The following is a 21724-nucleotide window of genomic DNA, read 5'->3' on the forward strand; positions in this document are numbered from 1 at the left end:
AAATAAGTAAAATATTTTACTCACTGATTTATTTACTAGTTGATTTATTTAACTATCTCTCATTTACATTTTAATCAGTAGGAAAAGTACCTATATCTATAAAAAGAGGGTGAAGAAATAAAGGAAAAATATTATTGACAATAACTACTTATCAAGAACTATGATATGTTCAACATGTTAAAACCTTCTAGAGATTATTTTGATAAAATTTCCCCACAAATATATGAGGCATGTACTATAATCATCACTATCTTAGAAATAAGGACACTGAGACTGAAAAACTGAGAGAAGTGCAGCAGTATGTTGCCTAAGGTTCCCCATCTAGTTGGTGATGGAGCTGTACCAACTTATTTAATAAACAGTCTTTATGTATCCCACTTAGCTGGGACAATTCATTTATACCTTGAATCTGGTATTAATGGTGTCTCCTTTCCATTTTAAAAATGGACTAAACAAATTATATATTCACTCTATCTCAAAGTTACTCAATCTTGGCATGTGGATGAGGAAAAGTATTTGTCCTGGGAGGCTATTCTGTGCATTGTAAGGTGTTTGCAACATCTTTTGTCTCCACCCATTAGATGCCTCATACTACCCCCTACCTCAAATAATGAAAACCAAAAACGTCTTTAGACATGGACAAAATGTCCCCTAGGGAGATAGGAGGGGGGGACTTGCTCCAAGTTGAGAAGCATTGCACCTAAAACCTATGCTCATAAAAATTTAACTATAGAAAGACAATAAAATATATTTGTTAAAGAACATGTACTATGAACTGAACTTATTTAATAGAATAGGTGACATTTATTCTGTAATCAATAAAAGTTACATAATTTCTTGGAGCATTATTAGACTTTTCAAATGTAGAATAGTGCAAGGGATAAACAAATAATGAACAATATGATTAGATTGGCTTTAATGATAAAAATTAGTTTGTTTCTATTCTTATCAGATAAGACATAATAGTGTACTAGCAACCTCATGGCTACCTATTCCAGCAATATTGAGGATTTTGACTATTGATTCATTGGGTGTTTTGCCTTAGAGATGAACATAAAAAGCAGGGTGATAACCAGAGAGTGATAAGATTCATACTGCTGCTATTTTCTTCAGTAATAATAGCTAACAAAAAGTCAGTGTTCTGTTTTCTCCTACTCTTATAAATGACCACCATTTCTTTCATACCACCATTTTCCATTTATTAGCAATAACAGCGGAAATACCAATAGCACCAATTAAAAATGAATCTACATAATGTGTTTTATCCTTACAGCTGTATTAACTAGTAACTAACATGGATTGGAAAGCACTTCACAAATTTAAAAAGTGCTGTACAGATACATTATAATTATCATCATTAATAAATTAGCCCGATTCTCCTAGTTCAAAAGGCACGTAAGGTCAGTTACATGGGCTTCAGTGGGGCAAAATGATCACAACCTACAATGTAGCAATGGTTCACATGTGTTGGCAACAAGTCTTACCCCATGCAATCTTGCAGAGCCGAAGTTACATACCCTTCAAAATATGGGAGAATGAAGCTAAAAATAGACAAGACAGGGATTTTTTTTTTGAGATTTAATGTCTTTAAATAACAGACTCCTACCCTTTTTATATTCTTTTAAATAGGTAATATAATCAAACTTCTAAGTTATACATAACAAAATTAAAAATCTTATTTAAGATGACAATAAATTTTATTATTTTCTAAGAGCTGATATTCCAGATAGCATTCCAATTTCAAAGCATTCTGCCACTTCAAAGAGGTCAGATTGGTAAAATTTGTGCTTGTACACCCTCAGGGAATACCGTCACTATTCCTTCCAGAATTGTTACTAGAAAAAACAGCTTTATCCATTCCCTTACCAGCAGGAGTCTTGGCAAGAGAGCTCTTGGCTGATCATAAATCAAATTCCTTGAATCACCAGCATCTTGATTTAAGAAAGAAATTTTACTATGTCTTTCATACACAAAATCTGATTAACAATGGTTAAAAAAACACTATTCCACTTTTTCACAGGTGTACAAAAGGAAATATTAATGGAATTACATTCAACGATAAAGCTTAAAATTCATTCTAGGTAATAACTGCATTACATTCACATACACAAGCACAGAGTAAGTATATTTCAGGAGTCTTATAATAGCATACAGCATACATATGGGAGATTGATTTCCAGTAACATCACAGGTGTTAGTAATATTAGCAATTCAGAGTGTTATAGGAAAGGAAAACTAAACCAGAGGTGTAGGCGAGCACACCAAGACGAGTCACAGAATTAGAGGATTGAAAAGTCTGCTCACTGTATGTATGAGAAAACAATATTTTTCTTCAATTTCTGGGTCTTGGTAGAGTTGGTCAGACAAGTTGTGTATTCAAAGTGCACATCATTTTTCTTAGAAAAGAGAGAGAAAGTTCCTTTTATTTAGTAATTAATACATGCAAGAGGCAGCCCCAGAGTGACCTGAAAGAGTAAAGCTGTGATTGGCAGGTGGCTGGTATAATACAGATGTTTCAGGCAATTCTCTTAAAGCACTTCTGTAGCAGCAATGATCATTTAAATGGCTGTAGACTGGATTCTCTTTTGAGGGGAGTTTAGGGGAATTCATCATATGTTTAAAGATTTATAGCTATAGACTTTCTTTTTAAATAGATCTATCAAACAACAAACAGCATAAAGTGAGGTGTTAGGGTTTTCTTTTTTCCTTTTGCTTTTGCATATGTATTGTTGGAAAAGGATCTGGCCTTTTCATAAACATTGTGTGCAAAAGAATTTTTAGTAAAGTGAGCACAAGGACATAAACAGGAAACACATTAAATCTGCTTCTGTTGCCCTGGCTGGCCCTCTCTTCAACACTGAACTGTTGGCTTGTACTTTCAATAGAAGCTTTAAGTAAAATGACACCACAGCCAACAGACTCTAGGCACTCCTAAAGCCTTGTCAGTAAGGGTGGTTTTGTTCGCTAGAAGGTGGCCACCACTTCTTGAATTGTAAGATTTAGAAAGTCTGGTCTCTTGTAGTTTCACATTTCCCCTCCGAGTTGATAATAACTCTTTCTGTTTATTTGCCTGTTTCCCTGGCTTTCTTGTGTACTAGTCTAATGTGGTCCACACCAGCCAGTATCTGACACTTGAGTACCGGTGGTGGCCATGCTCACCCAATGGCCATACACACCCAAGCTGCTCAATCTCAAAGCCTTTCAGCCTGCCCTGCAAGTGTCATCAAGACAGGATCCCCGAAGCACAGGGCAGAGAATCCAACCTCTCACTGGCGGGACTGGGAAGCCTCTCCTTTGCGACGGAGGAGAAAGGAAACTTGGGTCTGCTTTTTAGGTTCTGAAAACAAGCCAGAGCGGAGAGAAAGCGTTAACACCAGACTTAGGAAAGCTTTTAAGACAAAAATCTGTTAAATGTGATCTAGACAGACACAGGGAACTTTCTGCAGATTTCTGAGGTCTCTAATAGGACTCATGTCAATAGGAGAAAGGAGCAGGGAGTTGCTACATGGGAGAAATTTGCCATTATTACAAAAACTGGCTAAGTGGCTTGTTTCTGTTCGATGACCTCACTGGTCACTGTTGTCAGTCGTGCTGTTCCCTTTCTCCTTTTTCTCCTGGGTCTTGTTACCCTTCTTCTTTTTCTTCTTTTTCTTGGTCTCTTCCTTTTTGCCGAAAGTTATGAAGTCACTTTTGTCAATTTGGCTGTTAGTAGGCTCCTGCCGGATGGAGATGATTGCAGGAGATCCTGGGATAATGAATTTGTCTGGCAACTCACCGGGCCCGGATTGTTTGGGGTTGCCTGGTCCGTACTTAAAGGTCCAGCTATTGCTGTTAACACCAGCACCGACTGGAGGGGACACCTCTCCTGCCTCTGGTTCTGAAAGACATAACATCACAAGTCAGTAATAAAGTAAACACATGCTCACTTTGTGCTAGAGTACAGCAGAAGCTCCCCAGAAAGTCAGTTCCCCAAGAAATCATGAGTCATTTCTTTAAACCTGAGGAAAAGGCCAGTGTTTGGAAAGAAGCAGGACAGATTTTCTCACCAGCATATCTAGAAATCTAGCTTCCTAGTAACTTATCACTGAGTCTTTATGAAGAATTTCCTAAATAATACAGCTGTTATTATCCCACCTGGGAATGGGACAGGAAGTTTACTGGGTTAAAACAGAAAACATGGCTTTTAGTGCACAGACTGGAGAGAACTGGCTACAAATGTATTTTGACTCCTGCTGTGTTCAAACACAGACACAGCAGCTGAGTGATCTGTTTAATCTTAATTCTACTGTAACAATCTCGGGCAGGGATGGAATGGAATGGAAGAAAGATGGGAAGAAGTGAGGGATAGAGAAATTCTGTACAGCACAAAAGGCTGGAATCCTATTGTAAATTGGGCCTATTTGTTTGATTGAAGCATCTGCAGCCAATCTTACTTTCAAAGCAAATCCCTTCCCTAGACACAGTGTAGTTGGGACCCTCAAATGATTATAAGTCAATCCAAAACATGCAATAAAAAATGTACACATAGTGTGGGGGTTCAGAAAAGAAAGTTAATACTTTTACTCAAGGAGAATTCCAAAGAAGAGGTGAAATTTGCAACAACCCTTGGGGAAAAACTATGTATCCACAGAGATTTTTCAATGCAAGATTTCCTCAAGAGTCTAGCTGGCAGGTAAACCATATAGTACCCCCATGGTTTCTAGCAGAGAAGTGAGAGGAAGAGAGGAAGACTGATGGTGTCTGTGGGCAAAACGTTCCCAGCATCTGTGACACTGGAGACCTCTGACCTCACAGCAGTGTCTATGCACATAACACTGTTCCTTTGGTGGATATGTGAGAAGTTCTGCCAAATAAACCATTTCTGTTCAGCTTCAGTTTAGAATCATCTACATCTGCTATTTCAATTTCCTTCGTTCTTATCACTTCTCAATCTCCTAACTTGTTGTCCATAAGCCCTACATTTTGAACATTTCTCACATCAAGTTCACTACATTATTTCCAAAACCAGCGGTGACATAGTATAACTCATCTTATTGAACTGCTCAGAAGCATTTGGCATTTCTTTCTTGAAATACTTATTTTTATGAGTTCTTTGTTACATAGCAGAGGAATAATACTCATAGGTTCTTAATCGGGCCGGACCTCTGTTCTAAAAGACAAATTAACAAGAAAACAAACAGAAATTATTAACATGTATATTTCATATACATAAGAGACACCCAGGAAATGAGGAGTTCTCAGAGATGTGGCTTTGAATCCAGCCTATAGCATCTGCAACAAAGAAGAGTAAATGTTTAGGGAAGTGACAGACAAGACAAAGGAAAAACCTGTGAGCCCCTGGGGGCAGCACCTTGGGCCAAGACAGATCAATGGCTGATAAAGACTAGTTAGTAAAGGTTGCTCCTGTCCAGTCCTCTGGTCCCATCTCCAGGTGGAGTGCAAAGTTGTTAATTTTCATTCTCCGTGTTAGAAGGTGTGTAGGGGAGGGGATCTATGGGGGTAACTTTTACTGCATCTTTGTAAATCTGTGCTCTGCTTTTAGGCAAACAGAAAGAGAGGGCAGAGAGAGTTCCTGTACTTGCTTTCAGCTCAATAAGTCTCTATATTTGGGGGAGGCATCTTCTGGTTCCTGCCCCTAAGTCAAATCATTCTCCTAACCGTTCTGCCTACTGTGCATCAGTCTTCTCGCTGGACCCTCATCACCAAAACATTAGACCTTTATTGAGTTTGGCCCTTAGACTCTCTTCTGTCATTTGTCTCTACTCCTCCCTTGTGTGATGTGAAGTAAGTTTGTGAGTTCATACATCACCTAAATATGTTGGTGGAACACAGATTTGCTTGACTGATTCATTCATTCATTCATTGAACCCAGGGCCTTTGCAGTGAACTATATTCTCAGTCCTTTTTAAAATTTGTTTTTATTTTGAGACAGAGTCTCACTAAGTCACTAAATTCCCCAGGGTGGGTTTAAACTTGCAATCCTACTGTCTCAGCCTCCCAGAATGCTGGGATCACATATGTGTACCACCCCTGAGCTGGGACACAGATTTATATTTAAACCTTGTATCACTCTTTGTTCCAATTTTATGTATTCAACTGTCTACCTGGTGTTCCTATTTGGAAGTTTCACAGAAATCTCAAATGGAAGGAATCTGAAATGAAATTCTTGGTTCCTCTCATCCATCCTTTCTGAAATCTTTCTAGAATCAGTAAATGATATGCCACTTACCCCACTGTACAAGCCTGGAAATTCAGAACTAGTCTTCATGTTTTGTTATTCTTCATTCTGCATTTGTAATGCCTTACCATCTCTGCCTCCTAAATATGTCCCCTTCTCTCCAATTTTACCCTTTTTCAGGACATCATTCTCTTATTTAAAAAAAAACTACAGCAATGCCTCCCACCTTGTTAAGTCTGCTTCTTCTTTTGCTTCTAATCTTCTATAAGGGGATAGAGTCATCTTTATTACTTAAAAAGTCTTGCACCCTTTTCAAACATGGAAGTACAGCTTACATACAGTAAAATTCTTTAAAAATAGAAATCAGATTTAATCACTCTCTTGTTTAAAATTACTCAAAAGCTTACTATTGCCTTAAGAGAAAAAACAAAACTACACACACACACACACATACACACAAGCTTTTTAAAATGTTTTTTCAAACAGCTTATTCAATAGTGGTTTTTATTTCAGCAGGAGGGTAACCATGACTGGACAACAAATCCAGGTTCAAATTTTGAACTACATTGTTGCCATTTAGAGAACCCACAGTACTTTTTGTTTAGGTGCTGAGAAGCTGATTACCCAAGAAACTAACAAAGGCACCAGAGGCTGTGGTTCAGGAACAGCACTTCCACGTGTCCCTGCGAAGTCTGAAGGCACCTACTGATCACCTCTCAGGTTGTCTTCTGCCAATAGCCTGAAATTTCCCTGTAAGCAAAGCTAATTTTTAAAACAACTTTAAATCCTAAATTTAAAAAAATATATATATACAAGTCCTTTTAGTAATCTAATGTGTTTCATTCTCCAAATCTCTAAATCTTCCTCCTACCATTATATTCCAGCCATACAGACCTTCTTTCAGTTCCTCAAACACCCCTGGGAATTGTTTTGCCTCAAGTATTTTATCCATATAATTTTCTTTTGTCTTGAATGATCTCTCCTCCATTCATAGCATGACTCCTCATTCTTTAAGCCTGTGCTTAAATGTAACCTTCCTGGAGAAGCATTTTGTGACCATCCTAGCCAAGCAGTAGCCCTTTCTTGGGACCCCTCACATGTCCCCACTCTCCTCAAGGACCTACCTCACGCTCACACAGACAAGACTGAGATGTAGTCAAAACTGAAATGAGTGGCCTATTCACTAATACACCACAGAAGAGAATTTAAGGCAGACATCAAGCTGCTAGGAGTGTGAATACCTATCACTGTAAGGTCCTCAGAGGCAAGAAATATATCTGTTTACTCACAAGTGTATAAGCAGTGCCTAGCACAAGTCCTGGCCCATACAGGTGTACAAATACTTGTTGGCCAAGTGAACAAAAGTACGGTTGTGAGAGCACTGTAGGCAAACCTTTTAGAGACAAGTGCCCAAGCTGCAACCCAAAACCCACTTATTTATTGCAAAGTGCCAATCTCTGCAATAAATGTTGTTTCTATTTGGAAATCTGAATACTGAGGTATTAATTTAGAAAAAAAAAAAAAACTCTACATGAACATCTTTTGTCTTAAGAGAAAAACAAATAACATGTACCTTGGGTTCACCACTGCTGGACAACAAATCCAGGTTGGTGAAATACACTCCTGGGTGTGTCTGCGCAGGACACAGAGGCCTGGCTTTGCTATGTCTGGTTCCCTCGTCCTTGCCTGCTGGCACTGTTCCCCTGCTCTATTTCCAGCCTACCACGAACTAGGCAGTGTTATCCCACCACGCCCTTCTGTTATGATATTCCCACCCTGGAACCAGCTGATCATGGACTGAACCTCTGAGACCGAGAGTCAATCAAGCCCCTCCTCCTCTAAGTTGTGGGCTTGGGTAATTTATCCAGCAATGGGAAAGCTGACTAATACACTTTTTTTCCTTTTTTTCTTAGTACATGTTTGTACTAAGCATTTTACATTTGTACAAGCATTTTACAATGTTTTATCATGTGGACTTAGAAGCTGGGCCTGTAGGTGCCCAATGAACAAGAGAAAAGACTAGAAATCAGACAAGAAAGCTTGGCATCTCTGCCTTCATTTTATATCTGTCTCCTTTATTACCTTAAGACTTTGGGTCAGATCCCTGTTCAGCTGTGCATGAAGGCATGTTAATCACCTAAAGAATGTTTCTAAAAACTGGTAATGCAGTTTGTTAACCCTAAATTTATCTAATCTATCCTTTTTCAAGACTGAGGACTTCAAGAGTAAATAAGGATTTTCAAGATTCATAGGGACATTAAATTGCCACCTTTTACGAAGTCCTGTTGCAGACCCCTTGGAGAAGCACGTAGAAATCTGCTGTCATTGTCCTAAACTTGCAGTCCCCTTGGATTTCAGCAGAGCCTCTATACACAGATCATTCCATGATGAGTTCACCCCCACTAAGCAGAAGCAATCATTTCACAGGAGCCGGGTTTCCCCAAGACATAAAAACATCTCTGAAGCAACCCTGCAGAACTAGTCCTAAAACCACAGGTTGAGCAGGATTAAGTACTCTTCCAGCTATACAAAACCCCACCCTCACAATGTAAACTCGATTCCCAGCTATGCAAACCCCCAAACCCTGCCTTTGCTCCCCTTTTCGAGGAAACCTCTATAAAGGCAGATCTTAAAGCTTTTTAATTTGTCCTTCCTAATGTGGCCACTCCAATTAAAGCTCTTTTTCTGCTCTTCACCACTGCTAGTCTCCTTGATTGGCACTTTCGGACCAGTGACAGGGCCTGGTCTGCTGGGACCTCCAGAACTAAGGCTTTCATCCTAAAACTCAAGAACACTTTTAGAGCCCAAAAGACAATGAGGTAATGCATGTAAAGTGCTAAACCTAATCTTCAGCACAATGTATGAGCTCCACAAATGGTATCACATATGGCTAACTATATATGGCACAGCTCTTGGGGCTAACAGAACCAGATAAGAATACTGCAAATCTTCAGCAAGCAGTAAGGAGTGGGAATAAGAGATTCTTCTCTCCCTCAGACCTCTACCCTCACACCACGCTTCTCCTGGCAGATCTAACGCTAGAGCACTGTGGGAATAGGTCAATAGACATTTTTCATCAGAGGCGAAGACTAATTTCTCTTATCCATCTAAAATAATCAAATCTGCAAGTGAGATCATCCAGAATTTACGTTAGCCTTTCAAATACAGGCTCTGTCCCTGAGAGAGTGAGACAAAGACAAGAAATGTTTTTAAAATGTTTAAAAGCCTCTGATTTGGTGCCTAGAACTCGGTTTCAGCATCATTCCACAGTCCTTTTATTGCTCTTACAAAAGACCAGGAAGGAAAATGTTCCCAGCCATACTGAGGACTCCCCCCAAGGCCTCAGGGCTATCATCCAGATACAGAGCTCAGAGCTACCTTCATTTTAGGGATCAAAGGACATGAATGGCCATGTCCATTGGCCAGGAGAGCCCCTCATAGCAGGAATGCCAGGAGTTAATCAGCGGCTTTTAACATGTCATAGAGCTTCCCCTGCCTTTGCCTTGGTTCTCTCTGATGCAGCCTCAACTCTAAGAAACCAACAGAGATCTATTCAGGTGCATCCTCCACATGTTTAGCTTCTACAGAACAGAACAAAGTATGATTTCTCCAGTTCCTCACGGACAGTGTGCCCAACCTGCTCTAGCTGTTATATAAGCAAAACATCTCTGAGGGCTCCTTAGCATCTCAGTTGTGACTCACTCAGGTGAAAGAGTAGCTTAAGGATCGACAAACAGCACTTGCTGACCTCCTCATCTAAATTCCTTTTGGCTAAGGATACTGAAGATCCTTGGCTGGCGTGGCTGTGGAATACCATGCTACGGGATGGGGCAGATTCAAGGACAAAGTATAGGGAATACATTTAAAAATCAGAACAATATAACTTTTTTTCTAGTACCACAAAAAAAAAAAAAAATCTACCTTTTGAAGAAAAGGAGAAGGGAAGATGCACCATTTGTGTTCCAAACCGCAGTGGGAGGCCGCACCCAGCAAACAGTCAATCTAGAAAATCTTTCTTCTTTCACTGCTTCCTCCTTCCTTCCTCCCGGGACCTCTCACACACCCCACTCTTCTCAAGGATCTACCTCACCCTCACCCAGACAAGACTGAGATGTAGTCAAAACTGAAATGAGTGGCCCTATTTGCTAGTACAGCCTAGAAGAGATTTAAGACAGACATCAAGCTGCTGAGAGTCTGAATCTTCAGGCAGAGGCCTTTCTAAATATTCAGACTACAACTTCACAGAATTTTTATGAATTTTTTTTTGCCTGTACTGGTGATTGAATCCAGGGGTACTCTACCACTGCCATCACTCCTTGGCCCTTTTTATTTTATTTTGAGACAGGGTCTCACTAAATTGCTCAGGTTGGCCTTCAGCTTGCAATTCTCATGCTCTAATCTCCCATGTAGCTGAGATCATAGGCATACACCACCATGCCCAGCCAGAATTTAAAAGTTTTAATAGAGTACTATCATAATTATAATAAGTGACCTTTTGTTTGCTTTGTTTTCTTTGGTAATGCTGGCAAATTTCTTCACAAAGTATAGGGAATGCATTTAAAAATCAGAACAATATAACTTTTTTTCTAGTACCACAAAAAAAAAATCTATATTCATCTTTTACTCTAAAAAACTGTCTTCTGGAATTAGCTGTCCACCTTAGGCACTATCCAGGGATAATTTGGCAAAATTTCCAACTTTCCTCTTTCATGCTAAATTAAGCCTGGCTGTCTGAGTTTATAAACTCAGGGACTAGGAATGACTGCAAAATCAAATGCCAGGGAAGGGCCTGTAGATTTTGCAGAAAATGCCAGGCTTGTAAATCTCACCATAAATCATTCTGAACTGTTCTGGACAATTACTAAGACTGGGATGAGGTTTTCTGACTTATAAGAATTTCTCATTTTGGGTCCTCCCAAGAACCTTACAAAATACATTTTTGCTAACATCTACTCCTATTTTATAGATGAAGGGATTGAGGACCAGTGATCACATAGTTACTAACTGGTGGAACCTGGGTCTCAAATTTTATTTGTCTCTAGCTGTCTACCTTTGTTTCCCTCTCACTTTTGCTATTTAGCAGATCATAGAATCTGGCTATGAGACACATTCCAGGACCTAAGCTGTGTGTCTAGGTTCTTTGAAATATCCTAAAACATAATACAAGTACAGCAATTGGTATGGTTATTATCTGTTTTTTTACCATATAGGAGACAGACAAGGCTTCTACGCTAGAATCAGTAGAAAGAAGTGGAAGGGGAGGGTGTTGATGCTGAGGAAAAAGAGTCGGGAACATCAAACCTAGCCTCCAGGTTTCAGCCCCGCCCCTTCGCTCCTCATTCATCCCTTTGTTACTGTTTCTGGGATTTCAGTGCTAAGGCTAATAAAGAGCTTCCAGAAAACCCATCATTTTGATTAAAGCCAGGGACTATCTTGCCAGACAGCACTCTGGAGCCTGCCTACCGCTAAGTCAGTGCAGACAGCAGAGGCTATTAAATGATTACAGCCGCTTCCGGGTCAGTCAGCTCCCCTAGATCGCTTATTCTCTGGCCCGACTGCTCAGGGAAGAAGTCAGGGCAGGGAAGGCTCTGCAGATCCTGGATTTGCAAGTGAACATCCTGAGGATTTCTGCACTCTGCCTCCTCCTCTTTGTCACCTCTGCTACCGCAGCCAACCACTGCATTCTTCGCAGCAGCTGGTTTTCTTTCCGCCTTCCGGCTTTCAGCAACCACATCAACTGTGTCTCTAGCTTTGTCTCTCTTTCTCTCGTCTCTCTTCCACATTTTAGCAGATCATAGAATTATACAGCTCAGCCTAACGAAAGGCAAAACCCAACCACTGTCAAACCTGGAAAAGATCAGGTTGTAAAACATCTACAGCTCCCTCCCCACCTGCTAGCCAGCGACTTGTGAGCTCCGCCCCTTCCCAATCTTTTAAGAATCAGGCAAAGGTAACCTTGTAATTAAGGCCAACAAAACAAAAGCATCTTGATCTGAAACCCAAATCCTGTCCAGGATCACAGAGAGAAGAAGAAAGCAAAAACCACCTGTACTACCCATTTCCCTGCTGCTTCTTAGTCCTTCAGTGTTTTTCAGAATTTTCCATAGAAAGAAGAGAATGTAAAAGTGCACTCCTTGTATTCTGTAAAACTTTAGGTTCTGTAATCCTAATACAGAGGTTTAATCCCAACTACTTCAGGTAGATTATGTGATGTTTATATAGGGAGATAACAGCAGCTGTCTCAGAGTGTTGTTACTCAATGTAATTGTCCTTCACAGAGTGCATATAATACAGTGTGTGGCAAAAGTGAAACCTCATTAAATTTTACTTCTCAGAAGATAGGAGCAGCAAAAGATTCACTCATTTATTTAAGGACTTCTGATTGCTTATCATGAGTCTGGCAGTTTACTGAGCATTTCTCACAAGCATATCTATTTACTTAAATTTAATATTAATTTTTTATAATTAATATATTTAATCTATCTAAATCATCTAAATTTTACACATAAGAAATCTGAAAGAGTAAAGTGCAGCAAGATGATTTGCTGAATCAGAGATTTGATAATCAAACTGAGAAATTATTCTTGCACTGCCTCCTTGGCCCAATAATCAAACTTTTCCTTTCCCTTTTCCCCCCTAAGCTCTTGTAAAACCTTGAGGGGAGGGGAGAGGAGTAGACAGAACTGAGCTCTATTCACAGGCCTGGCATTCTGACCTCATCCCTAGAGTGACTTGGGAAGGTCTGTGCAGGTGACTGGAAGTCAGGCTTGACAAGTGGGACACTGATCCCATACTACTCCCCAGAGCCCCTGCAGCTGCTACTCTTGAGTGTTTCACTTTCTTGGGTAGGATGAGCTGATCTGGAAGATTATCTGGCTGTTTGGCGCCTCAAGCCACAGCTGGGCTAATTTTCAGTAATCTTGGAGCGGAAGAGACAAATACATTTGGCATATTTTTAAAGCCACAGCTCTTTGTGCCCAAAATAACTACCATTTCTAGGTTAAAAGTATAGAGACATCATGTGCTGCAAACCCAGATTCAAACACTGGAGCGGCTCAAGCCTTCTGAGGTCTCCATGGACAGTTTTAGAAAACAATCACATTCCTTCTTCCCATGATCCCCACAGCACAGCAGGGCTCAGGGACACAGTTTTATCTACCTTATTTCTTGGTTGCTAAGGTCCCCTAGGATGTAGAAGGGGCAATTTCCCTTTATAGCCTCTTCTCAAACTCTCCCCCTGTTCAGCCATCTTTTGTATCCTGGGAGAGACAGAATGCTGAGAATGTAGGTTCTAGGCTCACACAAATTTTGAACTAGAATCTCAGCTTCCCAAAGTATTTGTCATGCAACCTTGAGCAAGGCCCTTGGCCTCTCAGTACCCATGCTATCATACATAATACAAAAATAACAATACCCACCTACTGGAATTGTGGCTGCTGTGAACAGTGACTGTGATGCAGAAACTGGACTAAGAGATGGGCACCACTGCTATGCAGTTCTCATCTAGGAACCCAACTCCCCCACTGGAGACCTGTTTCTGGATGCAGTGTTTCCAAGGACCCTCTTTCTTCCAGGGACTCCCCTCCTATCAGGCTTTGCTCCTCCCAGGGGTCACTGAGGACTTCTAGCTCTGAAGTTTTCCAGCATAAAAATGCTTGCTAGGGAGGGAGCTGTTCTCCAGAGCCCTCTGGAGGAGGCAGCTTAGACACAGTGGGAAGTACACTGGACTGCATATCAGAAACCCTGGATTCAAACATCAGCACTAACACTCTGTTTTCTACTATTTTTTACTATATTGTTTGGTTAACACTGGCTTATTCTTTCTCCATCTTAAATTGGAGATAACAGCACCTCCTAGGTGCCTTGTTATTCATTCAACTAAACTTATTATAATAAATTAGACATGCTAAGAATTAGAGATACGAGATGAATGATATTAGGTCAGATACCCTATTCTTGAAGAGATATACTGTAATGGGAGGAAAAAACAAGTAAATGAGTAAATATAACAATAGCTGTAAGGAAAAGACTGAGAAACTGACTTTACAATGGCACTGAATTTTCTGGAGACAGTACCTGTTTAAGTGGCACATGGCTTAAGTGTCAAATACATTTTGGATATTATTATTATTATTTGCCAGTACATTCTCTCCTCTCCCCTCTCTCAGAGAGAAGTACGTAACAAGTATAATCTAATTACAGATAAGAGAATGCCAATTTGTTATTTTCATACCCTATGATTTGGCAATCCCACTTCTGAAAATTCATCTTACATAAATACTAGAAGTCCACAAGATACATATATATGAATGTGTTTCATGTTTAAAAAACAAAGAAATCGGGGCTGGGGATATAGCTCAGTGGTATAAGCACCTGCCTAGCAAGTGCAAGGTCGTGAGTTTGATCCCCAGTACCACAAAAAAAAAAACCCAAAAAACAAAGAAATCAATAGGAAACTAAATAAATAAAATACAGGCATACAACACAGTACTATTCTCTTATTAAAGAATGAGGCAGATCTGTATAGACTGACTTAGAAAAGTGTTTGTCAGACACACACACGCTATACACTAATACATGTAGCATTCTATTTTACTTTTTGAAAACCTGGATATTTCTGAATAAACAGAAAAAGCATTTATACATTGATTATGTAAATAAAAAGTAATTTGAGAAAATATGTAAATTCCACGTAAACTATGGGCTTTGGGCGACAATTATTTGTCAATGAAACTTTATAACCATTCTGGGCCAGGACATCAAGGGTAGGAGAAGCTGTGTTGGCAGGGGACTGGGTTTTCTGCTTCACTTTGCTGTGAACCTAAAACGGCTCTAAAAAAATCAAGTTCATTAATTAAAGAAATATTTGGAAAATTCACACAACATATTGTTAATAGTGACTGTCTCCCTGAATAGTGGTGGTTGAGGGAAATGAATATTTGTATGCAAATAATGCTATATTGTTTAATATAGACATCAACAATATAATTGTGTTTTATTTTAGAATATATTACTTTAAAATTTTTATGAAAATTCTAGGAAATACTAAACTCTTGAAAGTAATTATTTCTGAGAAACATGACTAGAAATAGGAAATAAGGCATTACTCAATTACTTTAGTTTTGCACAAGTTTAGTTTTTCAAACTTTTACTTCTTTAATAACTAGAGAGAAGGACAGAAGGGGGGATTAAAAGGAAGCCTAGCTCAACATGGCTCAAAAACGAGCTAAGATAAAGCATCAAACTGTCACTGGCCCAGAGTCTGGACCTATTACATAATTTTCAGGACCCAGTGCCACATGAAAATGGGGGATTTCTTATTAACAAATTCAGAATCTCAAGACAGTGATAGCATAATATTAAGCCAAGTAAGGTCTTTCCAAATGCAGGGCCCAATAAAACCAGCCTGGCTCCCAAAGTCCACCACTAGGTTCCTCTTCTGGCATCACTGCTTGCCAGCAACTTCCCAAAAGAATTACACTGTTTGCCCCACACAGAGCCCAGTGAGTGCAATCACTTCCCCAATAGTAAAATCATTCTCTCCTCTATTGAGTTTTCATACTTTTCTTCTCCGCCCTCCCCCTTCACGGTGCAATCTGTGCTTCTTAAAACCTGGCAGCAGTCCCAGGCTCCGTGTTGCTGTGTCACTTCTCAGACTCCAGCCACCATTTCTAGACAAGTAATGAATCCCTGCATCTGGGGTACAAAATGGAGACGCTGTCAGCACGCTGCAGTGGGAGGATAAAATCCTGGGGGAACCCTCTCCCTCACCTCATCCTCCTATCTCTGCATGCTCCATTCTCAACCACTAAGTCTAGCACAGTCTAGCACACACAATTTCATTTACTATGTGCCAGGCATTATGCTAAGTGTCAAGAATAAAAATAGTTCTTATAATATCTTTGCTTACCAGATCAGAATGGTCCTGAGCACTGTGTACTTTTAATCATCACAACAATCCACCATCTCCTCTTTCACACATTCATAAAGCTGAGGTGCAGGATGTACAATTACTAGGTGGTAAAACACGGATCTGAAACACTGTGTAATGCTACCTCCTTTAGGAAATTAACGTAAGGCAAAATTTAAACAAGCCTGCCTTTTATTCTCCACATGTTCTCACACGTGATCACACCAATTCTGCCAGACTCACCTAAGAAAATTTTTAAAGCTGGTCCTTTTATTAAAAAAAAAAAACCTCTACTTTCCAGACAAAGTTTTCACTCCTCGGTTTGGGAGCAGAAAAGCACTAAGCCATTAGCTCATTAGCACATTTTCACATCTCAAAGGCTGATTTTCAAAAACTGAATAGAGGTAAGGGAGCTTAAAAGAATTCCCTTCCCTGAAAACAAACAAAGCTCTTAGGTGTCCACCATTACTGAAATGAAACAAAGTTTTTTAAACAGGATAAATGAGACAACACAAAGCCTGATTCCAGCCTCCTTCCTCCTTCCCCAGCAGCCCTGCACCCACCCAACCCCCTGAAATGCACTCTTCCTACTCACCCACACTACCGCACCTCTGACCTTGCTCCTTTCAAGTGCTGTGTCCTTGGCTGGAATTCCTCCTTACATCTTACTTACTATGCTGCAGGTTCTGGTATTAAATATCAAATAATCTCTCATATGGTCCTTAAATTTCCAATTTCACCTTCTAGACCCCATAACATTCACGATGCATGATTACTGAGGGGGGTTTGAACCCCATGAAACAATTTGGGGGATTTTTCAGGAAAGCTAGACTGACTCACCTTACTTACATAGTTTGTATTGATTAGAACAGAGACCATCCTGAGTGCATTCTCTACCAGGAGGCCCTGACAGTTTGTCCTAGCCTCCTTTCCCCCTTACTGGCCCTGCCTGTACTTAACAGGAGTCCTTATCACATGACATTGTCATATTTCCATCTTACTTGTTAACATTTTTCTCCCCACTAAACTATAAAGTCAGAACTGTGTTACATTCCATATTTCATTTGTATTAGCTAGAGCAAAGATGGCCTCGGGTAAGTGCTTAATAAATGATTGCTTGATGACCATAAAACAGTCTAGCCAAATGTTATATTGAGCCAAGCCAAGAAAAACAGGTCTGTAAAGGGGAAGGGAGGGCAGGAGGTGCAGAAAAAAAAGGAGGAGGAGAAGGAGGAGCAGAGGAGGGGGAGGGGCAGGGGGAAGGAGGAAGGGAGGAAAAGGAGGTACTAGAAAGAGAGGGGGAGGAGACAGGTAAGAAGAGAAGGGGGAGGAAGGGTCGGGAGGAGCACAGAGGGAAAGGGAGGGGAGAGGAAGGGGGAGGAGAGGATAGGAGAGGAGCAGACAGGATAGGACAGGAGAGGACAGAAGAGGAAAGAGGGGGACTTTAAAAGAGAAAGCGTGTTAGGATGGTGCCCTTTAAATCACAACCACTTAGATGGTTGTCATCCTAGAAACAAGGCTGTGGCCCCAAGTGAACAAGACCAAAGAGGCTAATCCATTATCTCTAAATCCCTAGACTGAGAGAACATGCCACAAAACTCTCATCCTTCCTCAAAAAATTTCCCACAGGCCAATATTTAGACTCAATTTATGCTTGGTCCAACAGGTCAGAATTGAAGTGACACTGACCACTGACTAGGCAGAGCCCCATTGATTGCAGGCTGCAAGAATAGAAGTTGGACAGACATCTTAGTGACACACAGAGCCATAGGATGCTGGCCTCTAAGGAGGTTCTTTCATGAGGCCTGTGGCCAAATTGCTTTCAGCAGTATGAAGAATGATTTAACCTCCAGCCAGAGCTGCTGAGAGTACAGAGAAGCCCTAAGTTTTGGAGCTGCTTAGTCTGTTAGAATCTCAAGCAAGGAGCTAGCATGAGGCTAGGTTCTTAGGCAAGATGCTCTTAAGAAATAAACAAATTCTGAGGTGTATATATATCTTTAGAATTGGCCCCAAGCCACCCTACTTCTTGCCCTCAATATAGGAAATAAGACTGAGGAAAACAAGGTGGGATTTAGGAATACTGGCAGAAAGTACTCCCTACCCTCAATTATAAACACACACACCATGGAGTAGAAAGCAGTTAACCCTTCCTCTCTTAAAGGACGCTCTGGATTTACATTTAATTTACTTTACCTGAACACAGATGCTAAATGCATACAAGACAAGCAATAAATTACTACCATGTCTCATGATTGATTTCTTCCAGATTGACCTGTGGACGATCCAAAGTGTACTGTCCTCTCCTGCTTCTTCCCAGCTCTTGGAATAATGCTCTTAAAGTTAGGGCAAAGCAATATGGCATGGCCCCTAACATAATAATATGATGGGAACTATTTTCCTGTCTCTCTGGATTTCCACCAGAGGGAATGCCCAACAAATCCACACTTCTGCGCATTAGGGAGATGTGCTAGGACAAGAACATTATTCTTTAGCTCTGCTTCCTTACTTACTGTTCCCAGCAAGAAGAGTAGCTTGTGTGATTAGAGACTGCTGAAAGCCTACTTTTAAAGGGATTGTGCTTCTTGATTAGGCAAAATTACCAACAATAGTAATAAGTTTTTTCACAACATATCTCAACTTAATTCTCTTTCTCTTTCTTTGCTCTACTTCACCCTATATTTGATAATCAACCAGGGAATAGTAGGGGTTGATTAAAGTCTCCACCAGATTTCTGATAATTAGTAGTCTTTAACAGAGGTTTAAAGTCTAATCCATATTCACTATATCCTCTTCCTGTTTCTAATATGTACTTTGTGCTATCTTCACTTTTACTAAAATACACACACACACACACACACACACACACACACACACACACAGAGTTGCTTCAGCCTGAACATGAAAGACCCTCTCACAGGTAGAATAACCTGTGAATATTTTCAGTTGCACGGCAGAGGGGACCTTACTGGTGTGGTTATAATGAGGATCTTGAGATAGGGATATTATCTTGGATATCCAGGTGGGCTCAATGTAAGCAAAATGTCCTGTTAAGTGACAACGGGGGACAGAGAGATTTGCAGGTGAGACACTGCTACCTCTGAAGATGAAAAAAAGAGCCACGAGGTTAAAAATGCAGGAAGTCTCTAAAAACTGGAAAAAGGAAGAGAATGGGTCCTTCTATAAAGCCTTTAAAGAAATACAGCCCTGCCAACACACTGATTTTATTTATTTATTTAGTACTGGTAGTTGAACTCAGGACCTTGCGCTTGCCAGGCAGGCTCTGTGCCACTGAACTATATCCCCAGCCCAACTCACTGATTTTAGCCCAGTGAAACCCACATTGGAATTTTGATGTACAGAACTACAAGATAATACATTTGAATTGTTCTAAGCCACCTAGTTTGTGGCAGTTTGTTGTGGCCGCACTAAGAAACAAATACAGATAACAGTACCTTGAAGTAGCGCACTGCTGGTACATACACCTAAAAGTTAGAAGTGGCCTTGAAATGGAGCAATTGGGCAGGGACTAGAAGAATTTTGAGAAGCATGATAAAAGAGTCTCAATTACCTTAAACAATTACTAATTGAAATACGAATAATAATTATTCTGCTTGAGAGGACTCACAAAATATAAAAAGCATGGTAGGGTAAACACATATTGTCCTAGAAAGTACCTAAACTGTCATGAGCAGGCTGCTTGCTGTACAAATATCGACCTTATAAAGAGAAGCCTCAGATGGAAACAGGAAACACATTATTAGCAACTGAATGAAAGCAGATCCCCACTATATACTGCCAAGAACACGTTGTAATTTCAGCCCGATGAAACCTATTTCAGATTTCTGGTCTCCAAAACTGTAAGATAATGATATATGTTAAGTCACAAAATTTGTGCTAACTTGGTATAGCAGTAATCTGAAACAAATGCAGCCTTACAGTTGGCGTGGAACTCAGACAGTGAAGCCACTAAGCTAGTCTCTTTACCTGTTATATCGCACAAAGTACCAGTAACGTTCTAAGTGCATAGGATTCAGCAGCAGGCAGACACGGGTTCAAATACTGCCTGTGCCATGTGTCCATTAATGGATTTAACAAATATTAAGCATTAGTGTGTGTAGACATCTTGCTTGGAATATAAAAGTGGGCACTGGGAATATAAAAGTGAGCAAAACACATTTCCTAGCTGTGTGATGTAAGGAAGTCATTTCACTCTTATGCACTCAATTTATTTATTTGAAATATGGGAATAAAAATGTACTTCATAAAGTTGTCTCAGTTACTTATCTCTTGTTGCTGGGAAAAAATACCCAACGCTCAAAATTAAGGAAGGAAAGGTTTATTTAGCTCACAGTTTGTGGAGGTTTCAGCCCATACTCGGCTGGCTCCAAGGCCCACTGGCACATGGCAGAGGGCAACAGTTCATGGTGGCAGAAAACAGCAAAAGCAACAAGAGCAAAAAAGGAGGGAGTGGCAGTAAGCAGCCTCTTTCCCTCCCTTACACTGCATGCAAACTATCTGCCCCCGGGCAGATGTAGCACTCATACCCATAATCCCAGCACTGAACCATGGATCAATCATAAACTCCAGAAGCAGTCCCATGACTGCATGAGGCTTTGGGGGGACATCCAGACACAAACCATAACAGTTGTTTAAGTATTCAATGTATGTGAAATGCTTATCACTGTTCTCCATAAGTAATAGCTATCATAAAGTCTTCCTTCCTCTTGCTCTAAAACAGTATTTCTATAATAAAGGCAACAGAACAGATTTTAGACTTTAAAAGTTGACTACAGTTGTATGTAGTAGCACATGCCTGTAATCCTAACATTCAGGAGGCCGAGGCAGGAGGATCACCATGAGTTCAAGGTCAGCCTCGGCTTCATAGTAAGTTCAAGGTCAGCCTGAACTACATAATGAGAACTTGTCACAAAAATATAGAAACAAGAAATAATTCTTTTGACTAACAAAGATTCCCACCCCACTGGCACACATGTGCGCACACACACACACACACACACACACACACATTTGTTGTTTTTTATATAAGATGGCAACTGTAGAGCCCCAGAGACCTAGGGCTTGGGAGTGGGAAGACAAGGAATAATGATACACTTCTCACTATTCCTCTTCTCTTGTGAGGCCAGATTTGGTTCACAAAAGTTACCTTTTCACATTGTAACTTTTATAGTTATGCCTCTAAGTATGTATAACTACTTACAAAGCTTTTAACTTCCTGTTTCAATAGTAGCACAAACATTATTTTCCCACCATTTCCTATAATAATGCCACCTTCAGGACTGACTTCTGTCCTTGGCCTAGCCCACTCCCTGGGAGAAATGCCATTTTGGGCAAGAATGTTGCTGAGGAAGCTCTTGGTCAACTGAGATGAGAGTAGAACAGCATTCATTTCTGCTCCTCCTCCTTTCTCTGATTGTGAATAATGAGATTCCAAATGCCGAAGCAGATAAAGTCTCCTCTCAAACCCACATCCTTGTTTCCAAGCTTCCTGGCAATGAACAGTCTTACAATTTTTCCCTAGAAGACCCTGAAGACCTCTCTAGCCAGGGCTTGACCTGAATATGTTTCTCCAGATTAAGCAATGACCTTCTCAACTGTAAGTTGACTGCTTCTGTGCA

At 40.3% G+C, this 21724-nt stretch overlaps 1 protein-coding gene across 3 annotated transcripts in view; it reads right to left on the reverse strand.

Annotated features, from left to right (window-relative positions):
- Window positions 1-1177: 1177 nt before the first annotated feature.
- LOC102016119 (protocadherin alpha-C2) overlaps window positions 1178-21724 on the reverse strand; it is a 203784-nt gene continuing 183237 nt past the window's right edge. For all 3 annotated transcript variants that reach the window (XM_005414945.2, XM_005414943.2, XM_005414941.1), the window contains exon 4: window positions 1178-3877. In XM_005414945.2, coding sequence (XP_005415002.1) covers window positions 3567-3877 — 311 coding nt within the window. In that variant the 3' untranslated portion in view covers window positions 1178-3566. The remainder of the gene's footprint in view (window positions 3878-21724) is intronic.

Source organism: Chinchilla lanigera, unplaced genomic scaffold (genome assembly GCF_000276665.1).
Source record: "Chinchilla lanigera isolate Chin_1 unplaced genomic scaffold, ChiLan1.0 scaffold00210, whole genome shotgun sequence".
Classification (NCBI taxonomy): domain Eukaryota; kingdom Metazoa; phylum Chordata; class Mammalia; order Rodentia; family Chinchillidae; genus Chinchilla; species Chinchilla lanigera.